Genomic DNA, 25,700 nt, shown 5'->3' with positions numbered 1-25,700 from the left:
CGCCCCTCCCCGGATCGCCACCCGGAGGAGAAAGGGGAGGCGGGGGACGGGGCGAGAGACGGCGCTGGGGGCCGGCGTACCCACCCCGCCGGGGCCGCCGCGCTTCTGCCCGCTCAGGCGGTGCCGGCGGCCGCCCGCGGGGGGTCCTTCCTGCCCATATCCCGGCAGGCAGCGCGGCCGCTCTCCCTTTCGCCGCCATCTTGGTTCGGCGCCGCGGGGCTGAGGTGGGCAGCGGCGGCGCGGGGTGAAGGGCGGGAGGGGAGTTTCCCCCGCCATGGGGCCGTCGGCGGGCGCGGGGCTCCCGGGGCGTTGCGGCTGGGGCCGTGCGGAGCGGGAGAAGGCGGGATGGCGCCGATACGCGGCAGATGGGCCCGGCCGCAGGTTGAGGCCCGCAGATGAAGGGGGGCTGAGGCGCCTGGAGCGTCCCGTTCTGTGGGGAAGCGGAGGGTTCCCTTTCCCTCCCCCGTGAGGTGGAGCCCATTCTGGGTAGGCTGGTGGCCTTCGTGCCCTCGTCGCCGTGCTGCGGGTGGCCCCGGCCGATCGGATGTTCTGGCCCCCGGACCTCGCTCGGCTGGAGCGGGAGGCTCACGGCTTGCGTGTCGTTTCTAGGCCTGCTGGGACCAGGGCTTCAGGAGGACACCATGACCGGGAGGTGAGTGACCTGCTCCGCCGAGATGGCTCTCGGCTCGCTGTTACAGTGTACTTTTGACAGGCTGTCTTGCAAACTGAGCATTTCTGAGAGTGTTTTGCTAAAGCTGCGGGCAATGATCTGTTTTCCTGTGGCTGCCGTCATTTTCCAGGACAGCTGCTCTGCCCGGTGTCCTGCTGGGCTCTCTGTTAAACGCCTACAGTTGCGTCTCTCTTTCCTAAAGCCTCCGCCTTAAACTGGCGGTAGCTGTTCGTGCGGTGCGCCGCGCTCTCCCGGGCCCGTCAGCAGGTGCGGGATACTAACGGTGGCTTTGTTAGCACAGGGTGTGTGAACCTTCAGCGGGCAGTGAGGCTTTGACATACTCTTTCCTTGAGTAAGGGAGCGACTATGCTATCGAGTTTTCTTACGGATACAGGGATTGAGGTGGTAAATGGTGGAGGGATTGAATCTGAATCTCATGAGCGTTTTGTCTTAATATTTATCTGTGGAGTTTATTTTCTGTTGTGCATGTGTGGAAGGTAGGACTGGATAGCTTCGTTTAGTACTGCTGTATTATGGGACAGACGTTGGATGCAGTTGAGACAGTCATGATGCGTACATGATCTGTGGAATGAGCCTTATAATTGCTTTACCCGTGTAGTACGGACAGGTCTTTGTCGTGAAGAATTGTTGAGGAGTTTGTGTCATGTCACTTGTCCGCTGCATGTGGGGCTGTCTCTCTGGCTGTCCCCACAGACTGCAGCTCATTCCTTTGAGGCTGCAAATTAACAGCAGTTAACATCTCCTATAGCAGTTACTGCAATGCAGGAGACTCAGTTTATGCGGTGTATAGAAAAAAGTGATATTTACTCATCACAAAGTGTTTGTAGACATTTGAAAACCTAACACCTATTAATGTTGAAGCACTTTGGTGCTCCTATGAAGCCTGTAGTGTCAGAAGTTTATAACAAGAAGAAAGACACAAAGTTCGCATAAACGCTTCCTGTCCCAGTTACTTAACTTTCCTCTGTTGACTGAATGTAAGGATTTGCAGTAATTAAGTAAAAGCAAAAGCAGTGGGGTTTTTCCTCAGCTAAATTTCTACTGGTGTGGAAGTAGTTTCTACTGAAACAGCACGTTATTTGTTTTTACATTTGATACTTTGGAGTGAATTATAATTTGTAAATGTTTTCAATACCTTTAGGCTGTGGTGCAAGGCCATTTTTGCTGGCTACAAACGTGGCCTCCGAAACCAGCGGGAGCACACTGCCCTTCTGAAAATTGAAGGTGTTTATGCTCGTCAGGAGACAGACTTCTACTTGGGCAAGAGGTGTGCCTATGTGTACAAAGCTAAAAAGTAAGTAGCTTTTTATTGTTATGCTAAATTAGCCAAGTCCTCTATCAGCTTTTGAAAATACCAGGATGTGAGTAGTCTGTTTATAGAGCTTTTGTTAGAACAGATGTAAATTGGGCTCACTTTATCAGTAGAATGTCCATGGAGTACTACTGTGTAGACCAGTTTTCTGGGTTGGTTTCGTTTTAAAAGTCCTTGGTTATTTTTGCTTTATTTGGCCTATGTGTTCTTAATTCAGATCATGAAATTATGTGAAATAATCATTCAGTGTTATAAATGATACATTAAAGAGCAGATGGGATGAGAAACAAATTTTGCCTGAGACTGGCAAACTCTGGAGGCAGCTTGATAGAGTAAATTGAAGTGAGGTGAACTTGTGTCCAGTACTATGAGCTATTGAGTTACTTTAACAGCAGAATTATTTTGTAAAGCCTGGAGGAATTGGTACCCTGGCTTTTGCATGCCCAGGCCAGAGCACTCTCACTTCTGCGGTGCTGGCATTGGTGGAGGCCTTACGAACAGTTATTAATTCCCTTCCACTTATTTTTTCTTTGAGTATAGCTGTTAGAGTTCAGAAGTGCCTTGAATAAAATTGATCAGACTGTTAACTTGACCACCATCACTTCAAGATGGCATATAGCTTTACTTCTAAAGCAGTTTTTTGCAGTCTTATACCAGCGGTTGAAATTGAGTTTTTAGTTTGATCATCTTAGCATTAGCATTTTCCAAATGTTTAAGTTCTGTGACTTGTTAATAGCTCTCCAGTGGAGCTTCTGACAAATTACAAGCTGTGATACTTACCTTATTTGGAAGGCATAGTGAAAATCCCAGGTCTAGCAGATTTCACAGGTAAATCAGTGGAATGTGGTCCAGGTAAAGATGGCTGTGGAATAAAGTTCCGGAAGTGCCTTGGAGAGGCCGTGTTGTCTGCCCGTGACTGGTCAGTCCCGTACGGAGCTGTGACTGGCGTGCTCAGCAGTTCTTTTCCTCTCTTCCCTCAGCAACACCGTAACCCCCGGCGGCAAGCCCAACAGGACACGAGTGATCTGGGGGAAGGTAACGCGCGCCCACGGGAACAGCGGCATGGTTCGTGCCAAGTTCCGCTCCAACCTTCCTGCCAAGGCCATTGGACACAGAATCCGGGTGGTAAGCGGATTTATTTTAGCAACAAGATACTTACTGGCAGTTTTCAGGGTGCCTTTATCTTGATTTCTTTTCCCTGGATCTTGTACAACTATTTTTGCACCCTTCTACTCCCATACCTACCTGTTGACAGGTTTTTCTCCTGCCTCCCAAATGTTTTGATCTGTTTCAGCCACAAGGCTGCAGTGAGACTGTCCCTTTAGGTCCATCGCCCAGAGTTCTGATGCGATGTCTTCCGAGGGATGTTGCTACAATTTGTCATTCTTGCACCTCCTCTCTGTAAATGGGGGGGTCGCTTTTATAGTAGTTGGAGATTGGTGGTCTAGATCATAACTGCAAAACTTGTGTTGCAAGTAGTACAGTCCGGTAACAGGATTTCTAACGTGATTCTGTTCTTGTATTTTACAGATGCTGTATCCATCTAGGATCTAAATTTTTATTGGAAATAAAATGGAGAATCTGTTTAATTTTTGTACATTTCTATTTTCATCCCCTTCACCTATTTTGAGGGACTTTGTTCTTTTTCAGTAGCGTATCGGAATTCACAGCACAGGGTTGGAGCAGTGATTCTAAGCTAGATGATGAAATTTGTAGAGCAGGCTACATTCTAAAGATAAATAACTGGCAGCCTTTACTGCGACCTGTCTGTGCCTCCCATCATGGAATCTGACTGGTTTGCAGGGTTAAACAAATGTCTACAACCTCATAAACTGTGCAGGCAAGCTTTATATAGACCGTGAGAAATGGGTCCTTGCCTGCCTTCTAGAGGGAAACTTCTTATTCCCGTTTCTCTTGTCCCCGGCGCTGACTGCTGTTGAGACAAAACTGTGTCGTGGGACACAATCCTAGCAGGTGTTAAGTCCTTGCATCTGAAGACAGCGGCTCTAGTAGAATCCCAAAGAACGAGACCGTGCGTACCTGGGCAGTACACGTGCCTGCAGCATCTGCTCTATGAAATTTATTTAGACGTGTTTCATCACACAGCTCTAGTGCCTGAGCGTTAATGCTTGCTGGTTTCCTGGCCAGCCTTGCCGCAGTGTGTAACGTGGGGTGGGGAGGATCCGTACGTCGGGCTGGCGTATCACTTCCATGAGTTCTTTAAGGTTTGTTGAACGAGAAGGTGGTGAAAAATAATTTAAAGATTCTTAAAGTGCAAGTCTCAGAGTTTCTTAGTACATCCCTCAAAAATACTGGGCAGTTTTAAGGGAGGTTGGCATGGTTAATGCTGATGTCACAGTCCCAAAGTGACCGGCTGATACCCTGGGTGGGTGATGCTGCCGATTCCGTGTAGCTGTTCAGTCACTGGAAAGGCGTCCCTAGTCGGTGAGGCGTTGCCCTCGCCTTCCCTCTGTCCCACACTTTCCCTCCTTCCCCATGAGGGAGAGCATCCCTCTCCCTGCCTGGCCCCGCTGCCTGGCTTCTCTCCTGCCGCAGGCTGGTATTTCATAACTAATCCTCCTCCTTCTGAAGGAGGCGGAGCAGTCGTGTATTCAGAGTACGTTATCAGGTAAATTAAGACTTCCTTTTGAATGGCAATTCAAACAAAAACTGGACCTGGCTGCTTGGCTCTGGTATGAAATCATTCCGCTGGACTTGCGTCAAGAACTAAACCTGCTGCCGCCGCTGTCTCCAGCAGCGCGTGCAGTGGAAAGCTGCGTTTTTTTTAACGTGGAGGGAAACTGCAGCTTGTGGGGTGCTGGCTCAGGTCAAGCAGGGCTTTGGTCTTCCGCAAATACCAACAAGTTGTACACACAGGACTCCAAGAAGGATGGGGTGGAATACAAATGGAATTTCCAGTTTGGGGCATTACCAGAGGTAGTGGGCAAATGGGACTGTAACAGCAGGTTGGTAGGACTGTGGTGCCTCTCATGTGGTTGGATTCTGCTGATGAGAAGGTAACAAGCGCTCTTGAGTTTGAGGTAAGATGCCCCAAAACAGGGTCTCTCTGCTCCTTTGTGGACTGAACCACCTGGGAGTTGCTCAACCTGCTGGACATAGTGGGGAGGTGGAACAGGCGGATGCTGGTGATGGAGGTGGACAATGACAATGTGAGAGCTCCCTTGGTGCTGGTGGATTTTGCCCAGGACCTGTGTGGCACAGCTGACATGGGGGCTAAACTAGAGCAGGCGGAGAGGATGGAAGAGGAGGATGAGGTTTGGCCACATCTGGTTTTTATGCTGTGGCAAGCCACTGTGTTGAAGCAGCTCATGAAGGGGGATCTCCTGGATGAGGCCCTCTGGGATGTGAGGAACCTCCTCCCTGCCTGGTGTACGTGCTGGTGCTTGCGGTGATCCATCCGGACCCCCGGGAGCAGCGGGCCCAGGCGGTGGGTGCGCTTAGGAGACCGCAGTGTCTGCTGGATGGGGCCTGGCAACTGGTGGTGCTGGAGGCAGTGCCCTACAGCCCAGGCCAGCCTGGTGCTATCTCAGAGGCAGAGAGCTGCGTGTCGAGCACGCAGAAGGCTTAAACTGCTGTGAAGGTATCCTGGGACATAGCTAAATGCAGGGCTGAGGGACAAAGAGGCTTTTTGGAAACAAAAGCATGCTCAGGGTGGGGCATGGAAGGGTCTGAGGGACAGCGTAGACCAAAGTGGTGCTCAGTGGCCGGGTTCAGGTACAGGAGGGAAGATAAGCTGGACCTTGCAGGCAACGCGAGCTGGAAATGAGAATGAGGACTTAAGTGCTGGGATGGACAATGTAAGTCTGAGCCAACTGTGTCTTCCGAGTTGGACGGTGGTGGCTCTTGCTCCTTGCCCCAAAACGCACGTGGCTATGAAGGTGCTGCTCGGTGTAAGGACTGCAGTCCTGACTCCACCGCTGGGGCTTTCCGTGATTGTGTTAACAGCTCCGTGGTCCCACTGACCCTACGTTCTGCATTGGAGGGATGTGCCAGCTTCTCTGGGTGAGCCATAGGCCAAAGCTTTGACCAGGATGAGGCCTGCTGTTCTTCCATCACGTGCGTTTCCTTCCCTAGAAGCTGACTCCCAGGGTCCATTTATTGTTTCGCTCCCTGAGTTCAGTCACTGCTGTGCTCTGCCTGAACATATGTGACACAGGGTATCGAAGAACGAATTTCCTTAGGCAGCAGGATCTGGCAGGTTGGTTTTAGCGCCGTTCACCTGGATGTATGTCCCTTTATAGAAATACTTCCCTCCTGGTGCCTTGCTTGTCTGCCCGGTGCTTCTGCACAGACATGATTCAGTATGTGGCTGCTGCCAGAAGGGGGACACTGCTCCTTCAGTATCACCATCCTTGCTACAGAGCTCAGATTTCTTCGCTGCATTGGCTGAATGATCTACCCCAGGAAACTTCTGTCAAAAATCACTGAGTTTCTGCTTTGCATGAAATGCCTTGCTCAAACATCAAAATGTCCCTGAGAAACCTGCTGGGCTGTCCCCAAGAAACCAGCTGTCGGCAGAGAGGGAGTGAGAGCAGGGCAGCTGCCTCTGGGTTTTAGACTGTCCCGAAACTGAGACAGTGAAAGAAACCCAGAGGTAAGACCTAAGAGCGCTTTTTCCCAGGAGAGCCTGAATGCAGGGGTCTTTGGTAGTTCTCATCAGCACAAACCTGAAATTCCCCAGGTTTCTTTGTAGTCACGGGATGGTGGGAGAGCAAAGTTTGCTGCCCCCTCTTACTTATTGGATGAGATGCTGCAAACAAGATGAAGGTCCGTCTCCTGTTGCAGTGCTGTTTGCCTTTCTCAAAGTGCATTGGCCTTCCTCAAGCTGCTGTCCTCCCACCAGAATAGTTGAAGGGTCCGGGATGAGCTGTCTAAACTTGTTAGAGTCACCCATGGGATCCTCCCCACCTACCTGATGGAAGGACCCGGGGATGGCTATGTGCGTGGCATACTCTGCAACTCGCTGTTTCGCCGGCAGCCGCTCCAGGCGTGCCTGGTAGCTCAGCGGGGTGCGTTTGGGCACGCGACGGCTTGCTCTCATTCGCGCTATGCTTTCGTGCTTGCTGCCTGAGCAGCCCACGAATGTCCTGTCCCCTCAGTACGATGGGTGAAAGAAGCTTGCTGTTATCTTGACCCAAACTGCACCGAGATCTGTAGATCAGGGTCTGCATGCTGGCTGACGGAGGTGTCAGCGCAGCTCTTGTGGGAGGACGGAGAGTGGCGTGGGCTGAACCCACAGCGTGTATAGGGCCAAGAATCACTGGAGTGGGGACGGTCCTGATCTGTGCCCGAGTGCAGGCTGATGCTGCCGAGTCCTTCTGTAACAGGGAATCAGTCAGCATCCTCTTCAAACTAGAGGGACCTCAAGTAAAACGGTACATTTGTGTTCATTCCTCCTCATTCCTGGGCAAAAAAAAAATATTACGCAGATGGAAACCTAACATTTAGCCCACTGCCCATTAAAGGGGCTATTGCAGGGAACTGACCTTACATACAAGTGGGTACCAGTAGGCATCCAGCAGGTTGAACTACTGGAATGGGTTATTTTGGGTGGCAGGAACGGTGGGAGCAGTAGATTATTTTTCTTTCTAAGGCCAATGGCTCATACGATAGCTGAACTCATTTCGCATCCTCTCTGGGCATGGCAAGGCACTATAGTTAGCTGCACATTTTTGCATTGGGAGTTTATATGTATTTCTTCTCTGTTTTTTTACAGATCTTGTATCCACCTAAAATCTTAACTATGACCAAAAGAAGTATTAAAACCCTGGTATTTATTGAATTTCCCTGTGTGTCTGTGTGTACCTATAAGCTTTAAAGCCGTACATCAAAGACTATGAGACTCCTGCTAAAGCTGCAGCTTTGTGCAGCATAGTGTGGAAGGGGTGGGATTTGAGGGTGGTACAGAGCCTCTGAACCAACATTTTTCAGGGAAAGGATCCGCCAGGTTGTTTTTCAAATATGGGTTCTTTCCACATCCTTAAGGACAGTGTGGCTTTACGAAGCACAACAGCCTTGCTGTAGGTGTTTGGGTGGTGCTGATGCTTGGCAGCCTCTTAGATGAGGTGCTGGTTCTGTGAAAAACCTGCTTTAAAGGATGGGGGGAAAATGACCTTGTCCGGTTGTCTAAACATAATTATAACACACTTGACCCAATTGCGCTGTTGTGGAAGAGACTTTCCATGAGCAACTGGGCATCTTAAGATAAATTCCCCCTTTTGTTAGAGAGGACACTTTTTGTTTTGTTGTTTTTTGTTGGTTTTTTTTTTTTAATCAAGCTAATACAGAAATGGTTCCCTGGAGTCAATGCAAGATGTGTACAGTTCAGGCTGTTTGCGAGTGCAGAAAGTTTGGCTTTAAGAGACTCTGGATCAGCACATTAGGAGATCCTTAAAGCAAGTAGCCATGATGAGGTCCTGTGTTTCCATTATTTCCTGTAGCATCTGAAGCATGATGTTAACCATCCAAACGTTCGTGCTGTGTCCAGGCACTTCTGCGTGGGGCGATGTGTGGCGCTGCCAAGTGCTGCTGGTAGAAGAGGAAGCTCTGAAGCACATGAAATCCTGGCCAGGACCTGGGAGCGCAGGGATGCCCTGCAGGGGCAAGGGATGTAGCCACAGGGATGTGTGGCTGGGACAGGGAGGAGTGTGGTCACCCGGACAGCCAAGGAGGAGAGGAGGCAGAAGGCCATGGGTGCTCTCAAGCTGCATCCATGCTTTGTTCTCCAGCTAATCCTGGGTGAATATACAGGAGTCTTGAAGCTCCCTGCTCTGCTGCTGTGACTGCTCCCCAACCTCTTGCAGTCCAACAAAGGCAAGTCATGGGAGATCTGCTCTTTAAATGTTGAACACTCTTCTCGTTTTGACTAATGCAGGGTTGGTGAGTTTTCATGCGATAGCTCTGCTGCCAGGCTAGCAGGAGCGCTGCGATCCAGCAAAGCAGGAACAAGCAGCTGTGGCCTGAAACCTCTCCAGCCAGCTCAGCTAGAGCCCAAGGAGGAGACGCACCAGCAAGCATTAGGAGCACTGCTGCATGGCCCAGAAGTCTGCCAAGGGCAACAGGTCTCTTCCCAGGACACAGAACAACCTGCTCTGCTCAACTCGCGACACACACTGTGAGAGCAGCAGAGCGGCCTGCCGGCTCCTGGCATATGAGCATCTGATTACTACTTCTGGAATATTGCCTTGATCAAGACAGCACCTGAGCCAAGCTTTGCCATCCAGACCAAGCTTTGCCCATTTCCAAAAAAACCTTGCCGAACCCTGCTCCTCACTGATCTGGCACATCATGTCTACATGCCATGGCAAAGTCCAACTGCCCTTTGGTGCCCTGTAGTGTGCCAGAAGGGCACCTTGCCAGCTGGTTATCTGTGGCCTCTTCAGGGCTCAACAGTGTCAAACCAGGCAGATCCAAACCCACCTGCTCTGCCCATTGGAGCAACTCCAACCTGGGAAAGCTGATGGATCTGCCCTTTGTCTTTATAAAGGGAGCAGGTCTGAGAACCTGGGGGCTTGGCCCATGCCAAGAAGGGGTTTTGTGGGAAGGAGGCAGGCGGATGCAAGAGGGAGTGCGAGGGAGGCAGGAGGGGCTGCGTTTGCATGTGGTGGTTCCCAACCACAGGTCTCCAGCTTGGTGGGGTCCTGTGTAACTTTTAAGAGGTTCTGCAAAGGGCAAGCACACAAAAAGCTGGACCACTGGTGTCAGAGGCATGTGTGTACTGAGAAAAAAAGGAGGCTGGTGGCTGTGAATAGCTAGTCCTGGGTCCTGTTGTCAAAGGAAAGGCAAGGGTCCAGCTGAGGCTCTGGCAGGACAGCTGGAAAAAGGCCAGAAGAGGCAGCTTGGTCCTTGGGACTGATTTCATGTCTATTGCCAGCCAGTTTTTGAGCAACTTCCCAGTGGAGGAGCAAAGAGTGAGCAGGCTAAGGGGCATCCTCCATCGCTCTCCAAGGGAACAGGCAGAGGCACCCCTCCTACCGTGTGATCGGAACTGCCCCAACACCACTGGCTCTCCACACACAGTCCTGTGCCAGTTCCCCATCCTTCTCTTCAGAAATACCTTCCAAAGCCCCTCTGCCGTCCAGAAAGGGATGGTGACTCAAGGAAACCTATGGAAAATTAGGACAACTGCAGAGATGGACAGGATGAGGCACAGCTTTCAAAGGGAACGGGATTTTGGAGAAGAGAGGCAGGGAAAGGTTTGGGGTTCCCCGTCAGGAAGCCAGGCTGTGTCCAAGCCGTGGGGCAGCCAGGGACTTCCCAGCTTTATTTGCTTATGGGGTGTAACCTCCGCTGAGCGGAGTTCAGAGGGATGTGATGACTTGGATGGATCCAGGCTGGGACTGAGTCAGCACAGGCTGCCAGGGGACCTGGGGCTGCCTCAGTGGTCCCTGGAGGTGGCTGCGTCTGAGCTGTGGGGAGCTGGAACAGAACAAAGTGGCCACCCAGTTTGGATTCAGCTGTGATTGAATTTGTCACAGGAAGGACCCGTGTCTGGTTTGATACAGTTCGAGCTTCAGCGGGTGAAAAGTGGGGAGGCATCTGGGTTCAGGGGCTAGAAAGGTTGAGGGGAGTTTTGGGGAAGGTCAGTGGAGGAGATGGGAAAAGCCATGGAGGAGTGAACAGGAGACGGGCTAGAAGGCGATCAGTGGGACTGGGATGTTCAGGGCAAGGGAATAGGTGGGGTTTGGGGTATTTTCTTCACTCACAGTTACCTCCTCTGATATTTCTTTGGGACACCCAAGAAGACCTCCATGGATGAAGAGCTCAGTGAGTGCCGGTGCCCCGCAGCAATGCTCCTGGTGGCAGCTGGTAGCACTGCACGAGTAAGGCAGATGCTTTCCAGCATCTTGTAACAATGATGTGTTTTTCTAAAGCAGTTAAGTGGAAGCAGATTTGAACGAGAGGTCTGTGAAAGAGCACCGGTGCAAAGGTTTGCTAAGGCTTAGCTTGTCAGCAGCCAGTTCTCGCTCCTAGCTGGCTCAGAGGCTTTTCCAAGTGCCCCCGTGAGCACCGAGGCTGCTGAGAGGAAGAGTTCAAGGAGCTGGGCTGGGTCATTGGACACGGGGGCTCAGAGCTGCTCCCAGAGATTCCCTCTTGCTCATTTAGCATCTCTGCACTCCTATCACCAAAATTGGCATGAGAATCCTTTTTCCCATCCTCTTTCTACTCTCTTCAGAAGAGAAGTTAATCTTGGTAAATGCATCTCTCAAGGGGCCTAATCCAATGGACCTTTGATTTTGTTTAGACTTCAAGGCACTACTAATACACAGGATAAATTTATTTCTCTGAACAAAGCATCTTTTCTTCCTCCTTTGAAGTCCAAAATTGAGCACGTGTTGTGTTTGCTCTGAACAGCTATGGGCATATGTAAGAGATGTCATTACCCTCATTTAGGGCTATCTGTAGAGATTTTCTACCAATGTGACTGTCGGATGGATGTTTGAAGGAGTGTCAGGCCTTGTAAATACATCTGTGTTTTGCTCAGATGCCTGCCAGAGCTCTGAAGTCACTTTGTCGGGGACTACAAATACTACTGAGCCCACGGCTGCCTCTGAACTATTTGAGCTGTACCTCTTTAAGTAACACGAAGGACGATAAAGTTGTATTTGCTATTAGATCTTACCTCTGTTAATCAGTAAAGAAATGTAAACAAGGTTGTTTGGGTATTGTGGGTGACGCTCACCTTTCCAACCAGCGTCTGCTGGCAATGCTACATGTGTACCCAAAATTAACTAGAGAATTGCAGTGGCCAAGAAGAGCAGCTCTATCTGGTCCCAAATATTAGTTTTTAGAGGCTGTGCTGGCAGTTTAAACATCAGGGCCACTGCAGAGAAATAGGCAGTGGTGCTCCTTCTGGGTTAGGAAAATCATTTCAATTTTTTCTCTACCTTCTCTGCAGGAATCATCTTCATAAATTTGGGGAATTGCCCGCTTGAAAGCCTGCTTCCCGAGGCACTTTGGCATCTCTATGTGAGTCACGGCACTGCTTGAAAAGAGCCCTGCGAGACCTGTGCTGTAATGGTCTTTGCACATCAGATGGTGTAAGTGGCCCCACCACACCACAGGCCGTGCTGGCAGCTCGTGGGGAGTTTAAACATGCAGTGGGGTTTGTTGTGGCAGTTTGCAGGGAGCACCCTGCCTCCTTAGAGCCAGCTTCAAGAGACCTGGGCTTCCCCAGTCAAACTGGCTGAAGCAAGTGCCTGTCTTTGGCTTGTTCCTTGCAGGGACCAGCCAAGCTGCTGGTCCCTCTTCCCAGAGACCTTCTGCTCGTGACTGGCTTATGAACAGATCTGTGTGAGGGCTGTACCCAAAATTCTGTGGCGGGGTAAAGTATGAGCAGAGAAACCCCAAGGTGAGGGCTCCTGGGGACCAGCACCCACTCCTGTCCCCTCCTGCTGCTGCTGGCACAGCTCATGGTGCTGACTACACCCAGGGCTTTTCTCCACAGGACCATGAGCAGGTTTCTGACCAGATGAGAAAAAAATCCTTGTAAATAAAAAATCTGGGCAACACTAAGGCCAGACCTCGCTGTTGAATTATGTCTGACTTTGTAGCCCTGCCATGTTGACAGCTGCTCTCAGGGCTACCATGCTGTTGTGGAAGCATGGCCTCTTGTGGCTACAGACCCTGATCTTTGGAAAAGGAGCCTAATCCTCCTGTTTTATTTCCCCCCGACTTGCTTATCAGCCCTTGTCAATGTGTAAGTCACTTTTGCTAAGACCCAGGGCAGAAAGTCTCTCTGAAACCCTTGCCCAGGCTGTCAGCCCCTGCAGTGCTGGCATAGGACAGCATTTGCTAAGCCTCTCATAGCTGGGTCAGACATTTTCCTAGCTTCAAATTGGTGGCACAGAGACCTTCCTGAGCTGCCAAACCTCTGCTGTGCCTGGGGACCAGCCAGTGGCACGTCCTTTCCCTGCGGCGGCTGCTGACCTGCCGGGCTCTGGGGATGGGTGGCCGAGAGGACAAGCAGGGAGCAGGCACGCTGGCTCAGCCACCTTCGTGGCATGCAAGCGTGCCCCAATGCACACATCAGGAATCACTGATCCAGGGCAGGCACATGGATTTCTGCTCTGCTTTCACTTCCAGTGCTCTTGGAGCCTCCTCCGCCTGTCCCGCAGAGGTGGTTTGGCTCCGAACGGCCTCAGAGAGCAACTGGCCAAGGTGACTCTGGCCTTTTGCACCTTTGAGCTGTTTATCCCCTCCTGCGTTCTTGCAGTAAGACGTTACCTGTTTAGAGGAGCCCGTTCAGATGTGGAATGGGACATGTTTACCACATGCCGTGAATTGGAGCTTCCTGATTCATCTGCCAGGCACACCGACACCGAGCAACGGCCAGGCCCGGGCGCAGCGGCTGCCATCACGTGGCTTTCATTCACCATTGGCTGGCAGAGCTGGCTCGTGGGATACGGGCCTTTTCCCACGCTGGGGCTGCGTAACGTGTGCCAGCACCGCAGCTCTGATAATAGCTCCGTATTATCCCTGCAAATATTTTGTGCTTTGACGGGACATGTGTGTCACTGCGGAGCACTGACGATGCTGGTGGGGCTGTGACGATGGGCTGTGTTTTGCGTGGAAGGGGATGGACGTGGTGTTTTTGGAGGGGAAGCCAAAGGGGACTGGCTTGGGCAGGGACTCGGGGGCTGCAGCTCGGCTTTGTGCTTGTGTACGAGTTGGGGAACTTGTGACCAGTGGGGTGGGTATGGCCTTTGAGGGAGTGATTGTTTCCCAAAGTGGAACTGTTGCCCAAAGGTGGCTGTAGCCTGGCCGGGCTGTGCAGCAGCATCGTGCCTCCTGCAGCACGATGCCCACAGGGGCCACTCCATCACTGCCTGGGGTACGGCGTGTTACATGTTATACCCTTGGGGTGTGTGATCAGCTGCTCCTCTGTCAAGGTCTTGTGTGTGTCCCACTTTGCAGTCACTACAGCCTTCGCTCAGCCCTCTCCCAGCTTCCTAGCTCCTCCACAGCCCCTGGGTTTTGCCCGAATTTTATCACCTCCCCATTGGTAACAGGCCCAGCCTCGCAGGAGGCCTGTGCGAGGGCTCCGGGGCTGGTAGCGTGGCAGATCTGGTGGCCCAGCTCCCCCGCTAGCACCCTCTCTGCTGTGCCCAGCAGGCAGGGGCTGTGCACCGGAGGGAGCCGGGGGTGCCGGTCCCGGGAGGGGGCTGGCGGTGCTGCCGGGGTATCCTTGGTCCCCCCCGCACGGGGTGGTGCGTGGGGCGGGGGAGCCGGTGCTGGAGCCGGTACGGGGTAGGGACGATGCGGGCTGCGAAGAGGAGCGGGGCGGGTGGCGGGGCCAGTGGGCGGTGCGGTGCCGGGGGCGGTGCGCGGTGCCGGGCAGGGTGCGCGGCGGCGGCGGCGGCGGCGGGGGATGGCGGCGGCGGAGCTGCAGGAGCTGCGGGCGCTGGTGGAGCGGGCGGGCGGGCGGCGGGCCGTGCTGCTGGTGGCCGAGGTGGCGGAGGGGGCCCCGGCGGCGACCACGCTGGCCGCCTTCGCCCGCGACCTCCTGGGCGAGGAGGCGCCGCCGGGGCCGGGGCCGGGGCCGGGGCCGGGGCCGGGGTGCCGTTCCCGGCGGCGGGCCGGCGGCGGGCGGCGGGCGCTGGGAGCGCGGCTGCTGCTGGTGCTGTGCCGCGGCGGGGCGGCGCGGGGCCGCGGGGCCCGGGCCCGCCTGCGGGAGGTGGTGCGGGACGTGCGGGGCCGCCTGCCCCCGGCTCCGCCGCCCGCCGTCGTCGGCGTCCTCCTGCCCGGCGGGGACGGGGAGGACGCGGCCGTGCTGGAGGCCACGCTGCGGCGGCACTTCCCGGCGCCCGGGACGGTGCAGGGGGCCCGGTACAGCCCCGGCAGCCCCGCCGCCCTGCGCGACTGCCGTGCCGCCGCCTGCCGCGCCCTGCGGGCCGCCCTGCAGCACCCCGCAGGTACCGGGGGCGCCGGCCGGGGGGGCGGCGGGTGGCCGGGCCCTTCCCTCCCTCCTCCCCTCACCCGGGGGCCGTGGGCTTTCCCAGTGGGACTTGCCCCGGTTTCCCGTGGGATCGTCCCCTCCTCGGGGGGATCTGCTCCATCCCAATGGGATCTGGCCATTCCTGATGGGATCTTCCCCCACCCCAATGGGATCTGGCTTTTCCCAATGAGAGCTCACCATTCCTGATGGGATCTTCCCTCACCCCAATGGGATCTGGCTTTTCCCAATGAGAGCTCACCATTCCTGATGGGATGTTCCCCCCCCACCCAATCAGATCTGGCTTTCCCCAATGGGATCTCTTTCATGTGGGTGGGATCAGAGCCTTCCCAATGGGATCTGCCTCTTTCTGGTGGGGTTCCCAGTCCTGGCAGCTGGGGAGGACAAAATTCCCAGCGGGTTGGGAGGCACTCTTAGAGCAGCTCTTGGATAGCAGGGATGTGGCAGCTGACGGCTGTGGCGCGGTGGCCATCCATGCTTATGGGTGTGTGTTCTCAGGGACGCAGGACTGGGGTGCAACCCGTGCTGTAGGGTGCAGGCAGGACCTGACCTTCCTGCGGGAGGAAGGTGCTTGTGCTGGCCTTGCGTAATGAGTAAGAACAGCAAGCGGGTGCTTGGGTTTAAAACCACGCGTCTGTCGGTGGCCAGTTTAAGTAACATGTGGATGGCAGGATGACAGCTGGGTGTCAAACAGGCTTCGAGGCACTTGCCCTGGGGCGAAAGGCGAGTCATGTTTGTGTGCGAACGTGGGGTGCTGGGCAGCTGAGCATGGGCTCGCTTTAACCTTTGGCACTGCCTGTTGTGGGATGTTTCCCTTTCCTCCTCCCTTTTTTCATTTTTTTCCCACTTTTCCCTTGCTCCTCATCATTTCCAGGGGCTCTGGTGTTCTGCTGTCTTGCTGCCTTTACCCTGAGGAATCCTGGCACTTGCTTGCAGCACCACATTGACGGATCCTCTGGGATCCCAGAGCTGCTGCAGCTCAGGTGCTTATTTCCATCAGCTCAGTCCAGAATCCTGGATCTGAACACTGAGGAGCTTTGAGATGGCCGGGACCCCCGTGAGGGTGCAGGACTCTCTTCTGCCAACCCTTTGTACTTTCTAGCTTCTCTCCTTCCATGGGCTTTCGTCTTTCTCACATTGTTCCTGCTGCAAGAATTTCTGGTGTGCTTGCAGACAGCAGTGAGCCCTCCAGGTTGTGGTCACAGCAGCCTGGTGGGACAGCAGCTGCAGAGGCAGAAAAACATCTCTGCATACGTGACCTTTTCCTGCCTCTGCACATTGCTGGCACATGGCTCAGTACATGTATTTTTGTGGCTAGCTGTGGCTTCATCCTTCGTGCAGACATGGAATCAGCATAGCAGCCAGCGGGGGAGCAAGAGGAGCAGAAGGAGCCAGAGCAGGTGTTGCAGCCTGTTTGTGTGGGCTTTAGAAGCATGGTGGGTGGGAGGACTCAGCGCGTTGCTTTAATTCACCTCTGATGCGCTGCCTGGTGCTCTTAGTCATGTAAGTGTCCCAGGACCTGCGTGTGTAATGAGGACGCTCATCAGCTGCAGGGTTCAGCCTTAGGCAGGGGCAGCTTCTTTCCATGCCCCTTGTGAGCGCTACCTTCTGAAATCTCCATGTGGCCAGAGGGATCCCAGGTGTAGCCGTGCCTCCGGAGAGCTGGGGACCTGGCAGTGCCAGGCACCAGCTTTGTTGCAGCCTGGTCTCCTTCACCCCATGGCTTTCCCCACAAGCAAAACACAAGGGGAATAATATCTTTAATGTAATGTGAGGGAGGACTGTGGGAAAGATGGGCGTGGGGCTGCGGAGCACCCTGCAAAGCAGGTTCTAGGGATGCCACCATAAAGATGTCCTCAGTCAGGGCTGAGCTTGTCTTCTTCCCCCTCTTGAGTTTGACAGGGGCTTGTGCTAAGCTGACAAAAGATGCTCTTGCATCTGGATAAGGGTGCTGGGAGGTGTACAGAGTCTAAGGCTCTGTGTACCTGTGCTTGTGCCCTTTTTATTTCAGCCCAGCCTCAAAGCCTCTTCCTCTCCCACACACGGCTGCTCAGCTCTGACCATGACAGTTGCTGTGGAGCTGCAGCCCCCCCGTGCTGGGAAGGTCCTGGACACTGTTACTTATGTGGTGGAGCTGGGACAGGAATCGCAGTGGGGTTCCTGCATCTCTCGGGTCGAAGCAGAAGTGCACTGGGCTGCCATCCTGTCATGCCTCAGTGGTGTCCAGCGTCCCCACGCACTGCGAGGAGGGGGTGTGTTTGTGGCTGGAGGTTTTGGTTTGTTGACTGGCAGGAAACACTGCCACTGTGAACACTTTAGTGTCGCAACGGTTTGATAAGCTGAAGGACACTGAAGTGGTTTATTATTTGTTATCCAATCAGGAGGTGAAAGGCTGGGCGATATTCCAATGGAGATGCTGAACTGCTGCTGTTGGAGACCATATAAAATACACTGGTTTAGTGTTTTACTATAATGGCTTGAAAGCCTGTAGTAACTTGCTGTGACCTTCATTGTCATCCAGAATAAATACTATACGTCAATGGAGGCCACGTGCTCTCTGCATTTTGCAAGGAGTTACAGCTGTAGTTTTCAGTGTGCTGCAAGTCTGTGTGTCCAGCAGGTCTCCCTGGGAGGGAAGAATTGCTTCATAAAGCAGGGAGCAGTAAATAGGTTGATGTGGCAGAAGCTGTGTGATGATACAAAAGAAAAATCTCCTTCTGCAAGAATGCCCTAACCGTGTCAGTCCCCAGCCTCGCCACGTGTGTGCCACCTGAGCTCCTGCCAGGTTTCTTGCTCGCTCTGGGCTGCCGCATCCAGGATGGTTTTGGCAGCGAGGTGGCAAAGTAGAAACCGACACCAGGGACAAATTTCCAGGGTAGCAGAGAGGTTTCAGCCTGAAATAAGGATTGCGAGCTGCTCTGTGCTTTCCAGGAGTGGGCTCTGTGGAGTGGATCCAGCTTTGCTGCGAGGAGTTGGGCTCGTGAAGGGGAGATGTTGCGAGCCAGCAGTGGGGAGGTGGGGGAGCAGCAGGGCTGGCCTGCTGCCAGTCTGAACTCATCTTCTCTTGTTTATCCAGAAGATGGGAAAGACAGGGAGAGGTGGAGGCTCCCGTACTTCCTGCAGTGCATTTCTTGGAGCCGGAGGAGCTGGAGAAAAGGTCACGAAGCAAAAGCTGCAAACAACGTTCATGAAGGTATGCCCAGCTCCCTCTCTCGTACTCCTGCTGTGGCTGTCAGAGGTTCCTCACCACCTCCCTGCTGGTCCTGGTGCCCAAACCCCTCGCGTGGCCTCCTTAAGCTCTTTCCAGCTCCACAGCTGACGTCTCTTCCTTGGCTGTGGTTTGGCCAGAACCTGAAGACAACCAGTGCACATCTGGCCGCTGTGTTGCCATCTTCCTGTTGTCTGACCTTTTGCTTGTCTAAATAAAACCACGCTCGGTCCGGTGCCCAACTACACCCCTGGGAGCACTGCTGAACTCAGCTGCGTTTTGCTGGAGCTTCTGGCAGCAGAACTGCTGTCTGTCTAAACAATGAATTGGAAGCATCACCCTGATCTTATGTGATGTTTTCTGCAAACACAGCTGGAAGGAGTGTTCCCAAACCGCTTGCATTTGGGACTGGTGGGGAGGAGGAAGAGGGCAGTCAGCCCTGGGCTCCCTGATTCTAAAGGAAATGGTTCAGGTAATGAATAGCCTAGTGTCCAGCCTTTGCTGTACCGTTGGCACTTCTGCTTACCTTTCCCAGCAGTGATTGTCTTTTTTGCAGAGAGCCCCCATTGCGGGAGGCTACAGGGTGTGTGGTGTGGAGATCCAGACTGGTCTAAGGAGCACGTAGAGGATGGGAAGCTCCTTCACTGTAAAAAGAATAGAAAGAATAGAATAGAATAGAATAGAATAGAATAGAATAGAATAGAATAGAATAGAATAGAATAGAATAGAATAGAATAGCATAGCATAGGATAGGATAGACCAGACCAGACCAGACTAGAATATTTTCAGTTGGAAGGGACCTACAATGATCATCTGGTCCAACTATCTGACCACTTCAGGGCTGACCAAAACTTAAAGCATGTTATTAAGGGCATTGTCCAGATGCCTCTTAAAGACATAAAATGCTTAAAAAGCATAAGGGTTGGAAAAAACAACTTGAAATGCCCAATTTGAGACATGTCCTCTGGGTCAGAAAATTTAAGCACCCGATCTTGCTGTCAGTGCCAGGCAGGTGACGCCTCGTGGCCACGCAGCTTGTTCTGAGATTACGGAGACCGCAAGAGGCCAGAGAGCTGGGCCCCGTGCTCCTTTGCTCATAGATCACCCCTGTTTATTGAAGCAATGATGACTTTGTAAAACAAACTGAAAATCAGTTATGAAAAAAATCAGCTGTGCTTAGGTTGTGAGTGCATATCAATTGCTTCGCCCCGTGCTTTCTTTTCATCTGAAGTTGCATTTTGCATGAAGAAGGGTTTCCCATTCGGATCTCCCTTGACTTCTCTCTGCTCTTTGCAGATGACCTGCAGGACCCCCAGGAAGAAGTGGCTCTGACCACCCTGTCCCCCAATGGAAACTATGAAGAAGCTGCTGGAGGCACGGGCACCTAGAGCTGCTGGGTGCCCAGCACAGTCCACGTCCCGGATCTGCCTGGTGGATTTGGAGTAGTGGGAGGGGGAGCTGGTGCATGCCCACTCACCCTCTCCTCCGAGGACCCACTGTTCTGGGGAGAAGCTGCTCGGCCTAGCTCTCCAGGGTCTCCTGTAGCTGCCAACAGCCTCTGAGGTCCATGCCAGGGAGCCATCCCCTGTTGCGCCCTGCTGCCAGGGGGTGCCTGGAGCTGCTGATGGACACCGGGCTTCTGAGAAACCCTTTGGGGATGTATTTCACGTCCTGGGCGAGATGGCGTGGGGACTTTGGGTGTGAAATACAGCCACCGGCTTGAAGAAAGAGCAATGCTTTCTAATTCTGAGCAAAGTTCCCTGCTGAGGTTGCTGGGGCTGGCCTCCCTGGCAAACAGATTCTGCTGCCTTGTTTTCCTGTTTTATTGCTGCTTTCAAGTTCCCACCCTCTCTCTGATTAGGCAAAGGGAAAAGACAAATAACACGGTGGCGTGGAGACTGCAATGGGACTAAATATGAGATCATGGATGTACCAGCTACTGAAAAGGCTTGAATATAACTGTGTAATGTGAAGAAATGCAATAACAGCCCGCTGCGAGGAGGAAAAATAACACAAAAGATACTGATAGTCATGGCAGCTGGAGCAGAGTGTTATTTGGGAGCACGATCCATCCCTCTGGCTTCTCCTGGTGCTCATAGACTGACTGATGGACTGCCGGGGTTGGAGGGGGTGGCAGACAGACACTACGGTGTGGCTGATGCGAGGTGGGGTTACGGGAGAGGCCCCTCTTACCTGGGACATCTCCACAGCCACGCAGTGGCAGGTCTTGGAGGTGGCCTGCAGCATTCCTCTCAACAGGACGTGGCTGCTTCATGAATAAATATAAAAATATAAAAATAATCTATTTAAGTAGTTCCAAAGGGCTGCCTGTAGCCTGCAGGACAACAGAATTAATTACAAATCTTTGGTTTATGAGGAATATTATTATAATGGTAGGAATACCTTTTTTATTTTTACTTTAATGCAACATAAAACAGGTCTTGTTTTATTTTTAGCACAAGCTGGGTTTTGTTTGGCACTGGCTGTCCTTTTGGAGTTTCAGGCCAGAAACTTCAGCTCATCGTGTCCTGCCTACCTCTTCTCTGGGTTAGCTGCTGAATTATGGCAGTACGTCCTCCATGCACGTCTGTCCTTTCTCTCGCTCCTTTTTTCCCCAGTGGCAGCTGAAGTGTCTGCAGTCCTGCCAGCTCCGGCCAGCACTCTCTCCCAGCAGTGTGCCTTTGGCACCTCTCCAGCTCTTACCTGGAGCAGGGGATGGGTTTTTTACCCAGCTCTGCTTGTGATCATGATCATCAACATTTTTCAACAAACCATTTTTCTGTGCCTCAGTTTCCCCAACAGCAGGATGGGGACAGCAACACCTACCTACCTCACTGGAGTAATGGCGGTAATGCTGGAGCGGAGCTTAGCAGCTCTTGGGTTTAGGGTCGGTCCCTTTTGTGATGGTGCTTTGCCCTTTTGGCTGGGAGGGAGCAGCTGAGGGTGTCCGGGGCATGGTGGGGGGGTCAAGTGGGAGAGATGGGGAGCGTTTCCAGGTGTGCTCAGCAAGTCTCTGTGTTATCACACTGCTCGTTTGAATGTGTTTGGATAGTTAGGCTTGGTCTACATAGGAAAGCTTCACCTGAAATGCAGCCGTAAAGTGCTGTAGCTGCTCCATAAGAAGGTGGGAGGGAGGGGGTAGGTGGATGCCAGGTCCCTGTAAGCAGCGTTTGGGGACGCGCATGTCGCGTCTCTTCACGGCAGAAACACTTTCCTGTGTGGGTGTGGGCTGGGGAGAGTGAACCGAGGAGGCAGCTGGCATTGGCGGAGCGTGTTGCTCTGCAGAGAGGGCACTGAACCCCCCCTCCTTCCAGCCTGCAGGTTTTCTGTAGGTTTTCTTTGCTTATGACCAGGTGGAAAATACAAATGTGGGTGGCTGTATTCATGACCCCGGGCTTCACCACTGAGTAGTAAGTGCGTCTCAATGAGATGAAGGTATCCTCCTGCTCTGTCCCTGGTGTGAGTGCATAGGGCTCCCGTGCGGTGGAGTCCCTCTGCTCGTCTTCACAGCAGAGTCCAGGTCGCTGGGCAGTTACATACTTCCCTGATAAAGCCCTTGGTTAGGTGAGTCCAGTAGGACTTGACAGTACAATCAGGAGAATCTTTTATTTTCTTGCAGTATTTGGCGTTTGCTGCCTAGAATTTACAAATGAAGAGGTGGCCCAACAGTACAGATTTGCAGTTAAACCTATCTTAGTGCTACAAATCCAATGGATTTATTTACTGGTAATTTTTAAGTAAATCATGCAAGCTTACCCTTGCAGTGAGACTTTTGTGGAAGCGGATGACCTGCCTGGGGTTTAGGAAGGGTGAGTGGGAATACATTCGACCAAAAGTATTGTTTTCCTTTGACTGAGGAATAAAAGTGACTTGAATTCTTTTTTTCTTTTTTTTTTTTTTTCACTAGCTGGGCATGTGGAGGTGCAGCAGATAGGTTTACATGTTTAATTGATTTAATAATTTAAGGGTGCTGTTGATCTTACGTGCTTGCTGTAAAGAATAAAGACATTTAATTTCTGAATTGAAATGTGCTTCAGTTTATTTTTTGTTGGCCATGGTGTTATCCTTAAAGTAGCATTATGCATGGTTTAACTGATATTTCTCTTGATTTAAATAAAAGGTATATTGGGAGGGAATGGAAGTGACCCCAGTATATGGCATCCAGAAGATCAGCAGACTTGGTCTGTGTGCAGCTCAGGTCGGCTGCTCCCCTGTGGGCAGTGGGGAAGGCTGGAGACCTCCTCAGCTGCCGAGAGGAGTGGGGCTGACCCTCTCAGCGTTGTGGGTAGGCTCAGATAACTTTCATTAATAACATTCGCTAGCTGAGGCCATTAGGTTTCCTGGAGGAATTCAAGCCCTTCAGGAAGCATTTTTTCCTATTTAGTAGAAACAGGTAGAAATCAATGCCGCTGAAGTCTGAGCACCTTGATCTCTTCTTGTGCAGCACCATTGCTGTTCAGCTGGATTTTCCTTGGTGCAAATCCACCAGCCTGAATTTCCCATCTGTCCGTACTGGAACCAAAATGACTCCATGCTCCTCCACAACTGGGGCACCTTCAGGTACCTGTATGAGTGGGAGATCTGGATGCTGCCCTGCGCCGCTAAGTGACAGATGGGGAAAAGGATCTGGCAAGGGGCTGTCAGACGCATCTGTATGCGTGCCCCCCTTTTTAAGGGAGAAATGGGTGTGGGTGAGGCCTTTCCCCATGGCTACGAGGTATCTGAGAGGAGTCGGGGCCCAGAGAGGCACCTGCAAGAGCTGGTAAATCCATGGGGTACAATCCCTGATCCCTGCAGTGCCCTGAGACACGCCTCTGCTCCAAAGGATGCCACCTGGTTGCGGGCAGCCTGTCCTGGCAGGGGGGAGCTGGCAAGAGGGGGCAGCCGTTTTCATGGGCACAAACGCGGGCATTCACGGGGTCATGGGGCCATAATGCAATGGGTGAGCAACTGGCTGACGGGTCAGGCTCAAAGGGTTATAGTAAATGGAGTTACATCGGGCTGGCGACCAGTCGCTAGCGGCCTTCCGCAGGGATCCATCTTAGGGCCAGTGCTCTTTAACATCTTCATAAATGACTTGGATGCAGCACTGGAAGCTTTGTTATCAAAGTTTGCTGATGACACAAAATTGGGAGGAGCTGTTGACACTCTCGAGGGCAGAGAGACTCTGCAGAGAGATCTGGACAAATGAGAGAGCTGGGCAATCACCAACCGTGTGAAGTTTAACAAGGGCAAGTGCCGGATTTTGCACCTGGGACAGGGCAACCCTGGATGTACGTACAGACTGGGGAACAGGAGGCTGGAGAGCAGCCCCGCGGAGAGGGATCTGGGGGTTCTGGTTGACAGCAAGTTGAACATGAGCCAACAGTGTGCCTTGGCAGCCAGGAGGGCCAACCGTGTCCTGGGGTCCATCAAGCACTGCATTGCCAGCCGGTCAAGGGAGGGGATCGTCCTGCTCTGCTCTGCACTGGTGCGGCCTCATCTCGAGTCCTGTGTGCAGTTTTGGGCGCCACAGTACAACAAGGATACAAAGCTACTAGAGAGTGTCCAGAGGAGAGCCACGAAGATGGTGAAGGGTTTAGAGGGGGAGCCGTATGAGGAGCGGCTGAAGTCACTTGGTCTGTTCAGCCTGGACAAGAGGAGACTGAGGGGAGACCTCATCGTGGTCTACAGCTTCCTCACAAGGGGAAGAGGAGGGGCAGGGGCTGATCTCTTCTCCCTGACAACCAACGATAGGACCCAAGGGAATGGCAGGAAGATATGCCAAGGGAGGTTTAGGTTGGACATTAGGAAAAGGTTCTTCCCCCAGAGGGTGGTGGAGCACTGGAACAGGCTCCCCCGGGAGGCAGTCACGGCGCCAAGCCCGACAATACTCAAGAAGCATTAGGACGACACCCTCAGACACATGGTGTGGGTTCCGGGGTCGCCCTGTGCAGGGACAGGCGCTGGACTCGGTGATGCTTGCGGGTCCCTTCCAACTCGGGACGTGCTATGACTCTATGACCCCGCAGCCCGCCCTGCCGCCCCCAGGGCTGCCCCCCTCCCCGGCCAAGCACGGGGCGGGTGCCCCGCGGGCCCGGTGTGCGGTCCGCGAGGGCGTGGGGCCGGCGGGGGAGCGCGCGGCGGCCCGGGGCGGCGGCGAGGGGCAGCGGGCAGTGCCAGGCCCCGGGAGGCAGAGCTGTCCCGCTCACGCCTAGCTGTTTCTCCGCCACCCCGCTCAGGCGATCGCCACGGGCACCTTTCCCGGGAGCAGCGGGGTCCTGCCGGAAGGGGGCCTTCGCGGCACTTCCGGGCCGGGCGGTGGCGGAGCGGCAGCGGCGCGGAGCGGACCCCGGGAGGCGGCGGCGGCAGCACCGCACCTGGGCCGGAGCGGACCCCACCTCCCTCCGCGGGCCGGGCGGGCGACACCATGATCACCTCGGCCGGTGAGGGAGCGGCGCCGGGTAGCGTTGCCCGCCGGGGTTTCGCTGAGTCAGGGCCGTGACTGGGCACCGCCAAAGGCCGCGGGGGCGCCGGCCGCAGCGCTCCGTGGGGCCGCCCGTCACGGGGGCCTCCCCCCGCCCCGGTCACCCCTGGCCGGTAGCCGCCGCGCAGCCCCGGCGGAAGCGGGAGGCCGCCCCGGTGCCCGGCGGCTCGCCACAACCGGCACTTGAAGCCTGAGCCGCGGGAGGCGGGGGGCTGCCCCGTGCCCGCCGCCCGCCCTCCCCCGGGTGCTGCGGCGGCCCGAGCGGGGCCGGCTCTCCGGCGGGCTCGGTGGGGAGGCGGAGGCGGCTGCGTGCCCGCCCGGCCCGGCCCCGCGTCCGCCTCCCGCCGGTGCTTTCTGAGGGCGGGCCGGCGGCTGTGGCGGCCCCCTGGCAGACTCGGGGGTGCTCCTGCGCCGCGGTTGAGAACTGAAGGGCTTCGCCTGCTTAAAGTGAATAACGCCGGCGGGCAGCAGGGGTCTGTAGGAGGTGCAGCAGGGAATGAGGAAGGGGGAAGAGGCAGACTTGAACTTTGGGGGGGGTCGGAAATGCAAGTGCCTTGCAGAGGAAGAGCTAGCCTGAAGGGTCCAGGCTAATGAAGTGTGTGAGGAATTAGATGTTAAGGGCTGTTTCTGGATCTGTGGAGAACTTCATAACGTAAAAAAATATGAGAAACATTTCCAAAAGTACTCAGGCCAGAAGTTAATATCTGACTGGTTGTGGCTTTGTGAGAGAAACAGTGCAGAGGATAATAGGCTGCAACTATCTTTCTCTTTCTGAACCCTTTGTGTTATGTTTTATTTTAGTTGAGGAGAAGTAGGAACTCATTTCAAAGGGGTTTTAAAAAGGTAGAAATGGTATGTTGAATAGGAGTGAGATTGCTTCCTCCTGATAGATCAGGGAAATGCAGGAGTTTATTTAAAAAAAAAAAAAGTGAAATCATACGTTTGGAGTAGAGTTGCAGAGAACAGGTGGGAGGAGTGCTGCGGGGTGGGCTGCTGAACCTGCCGTCCTTGCCTAAGGGCCACATCACTGCTCCTTCAGTTGTTGCT

General features: G+C 53.7%; 3 protein-coding genes and 1 pseudogene across 5 annotated transcripts in view; all 4 read left to right on the top strand.

Annotated features, from left to right (window-relative positions):
• Nucleotides 1–113: 113 nt before the first annotated feature.
• RPL35A (ribosomal protein L35a) lies at nt 114–3,592 on the top strand. The gene is made up of 5 exons (XM_087740704.1): nt 114–224; nt 610–652; nt 1,833–1,985; nt 2,984–3,128; nt 3,534–3,592. Exons 2-5 carry the CDS (start codon nt 642–644, stop codon nt 3,555–3,557), a joined length of 333 nt encoding a protein of 110 aa, XP_087596830.1. The 5' UTR covers nt 114–224; nt 610–641; the 3' UTR covers nt 3,558–3,592.
• A 1,401-nt stretch (nt 3,593–4,993) lies between these two features.
• On the top strand, nt 4,994–6,205 carry LOC148050823 (uncharacterized; annotated as a pseudogene).
• An 8,186-nt stretch (nt 6,206–14,391) lies between these two features.
• On the top strand, nt 14,392–22,178 carry CUNH2orf72 (chromosome unknown C2orf72 homolog). Of its 3 annotated transcripts, none has more exons than XM_087740373.1 (3): nt 14,392–14,938; nt 18,056–18,172; nt 19,436–22,178. In XM_087740373.1, the coding sequence occupies exons 1-3, from the start codon at nt 14,395–14,397 to the stop codon at nt 19,573–19,575; spliced, it is 801 nt and encodes a 266-aa protein (XP_087596499.1). In that variant the 5' UTR covers nt 14,392–14,394; the 3' UTR covers nt 19,576–22,178. The 3 variants fall into 3 exon arrangements, 2 of the variants coding, with proteins under 2 accessions (XP_087596499.1, XP_087596498.1); XM_087740372.1 differs by having other exon boundaries at nt 14,395–14,938; nt 19,484–22,178; XR_015700703.1 differs by lacking the exon at nt 14,392–14,938 and having other exon boundaries at nt 16,394–18,659; nt 19,484–22,178.
• Nucleotides 22,179–24,458: 2,280 nt separating this feature from the next.
• PSMD1 (proteasome 26S subunit, non-ATPase 1) overlaps nt 24,459–25,700 on the top strand; it is a 75,427-nt gene continuing 74,185 nt past the window's right edge. Inside the window, exon 1 of the mRNA XM_087739078.1 lies at nt 24,459–24,612. Within this exon, the coding sequence (XP_087595204.1) occupies nt 24,597–24,612 (16 nt within the window). The 5' untranslated portion in view covers nt 24,459–24,596. The remainder of the gene's footprint in view (nt 24,613–25,700) is intronic.

The sequence above is a fragment of the Nipponia nippon genome, unplaced genomic scaffold (genome assembly GCF_047370975.1).
Source record: "Nipponia nippon isolate SJK-2023a ecotype South Korea unplaced genomic scaffold, ASM4737097v1 scaffold_7, whole genome shotgun sequence".
Taxonomy (NCBI): Eukaryota; Metazoa; Chordata; class Aves; order Pelecaniformes; family Threskiornithidae; genus Nipponia; species Nipponia nippon.
The sequence above is the reverse complement of the archived record's forward strand: the minus strand, read 5'-3'. Positions and strand labels throughout refer to the sequence as shown.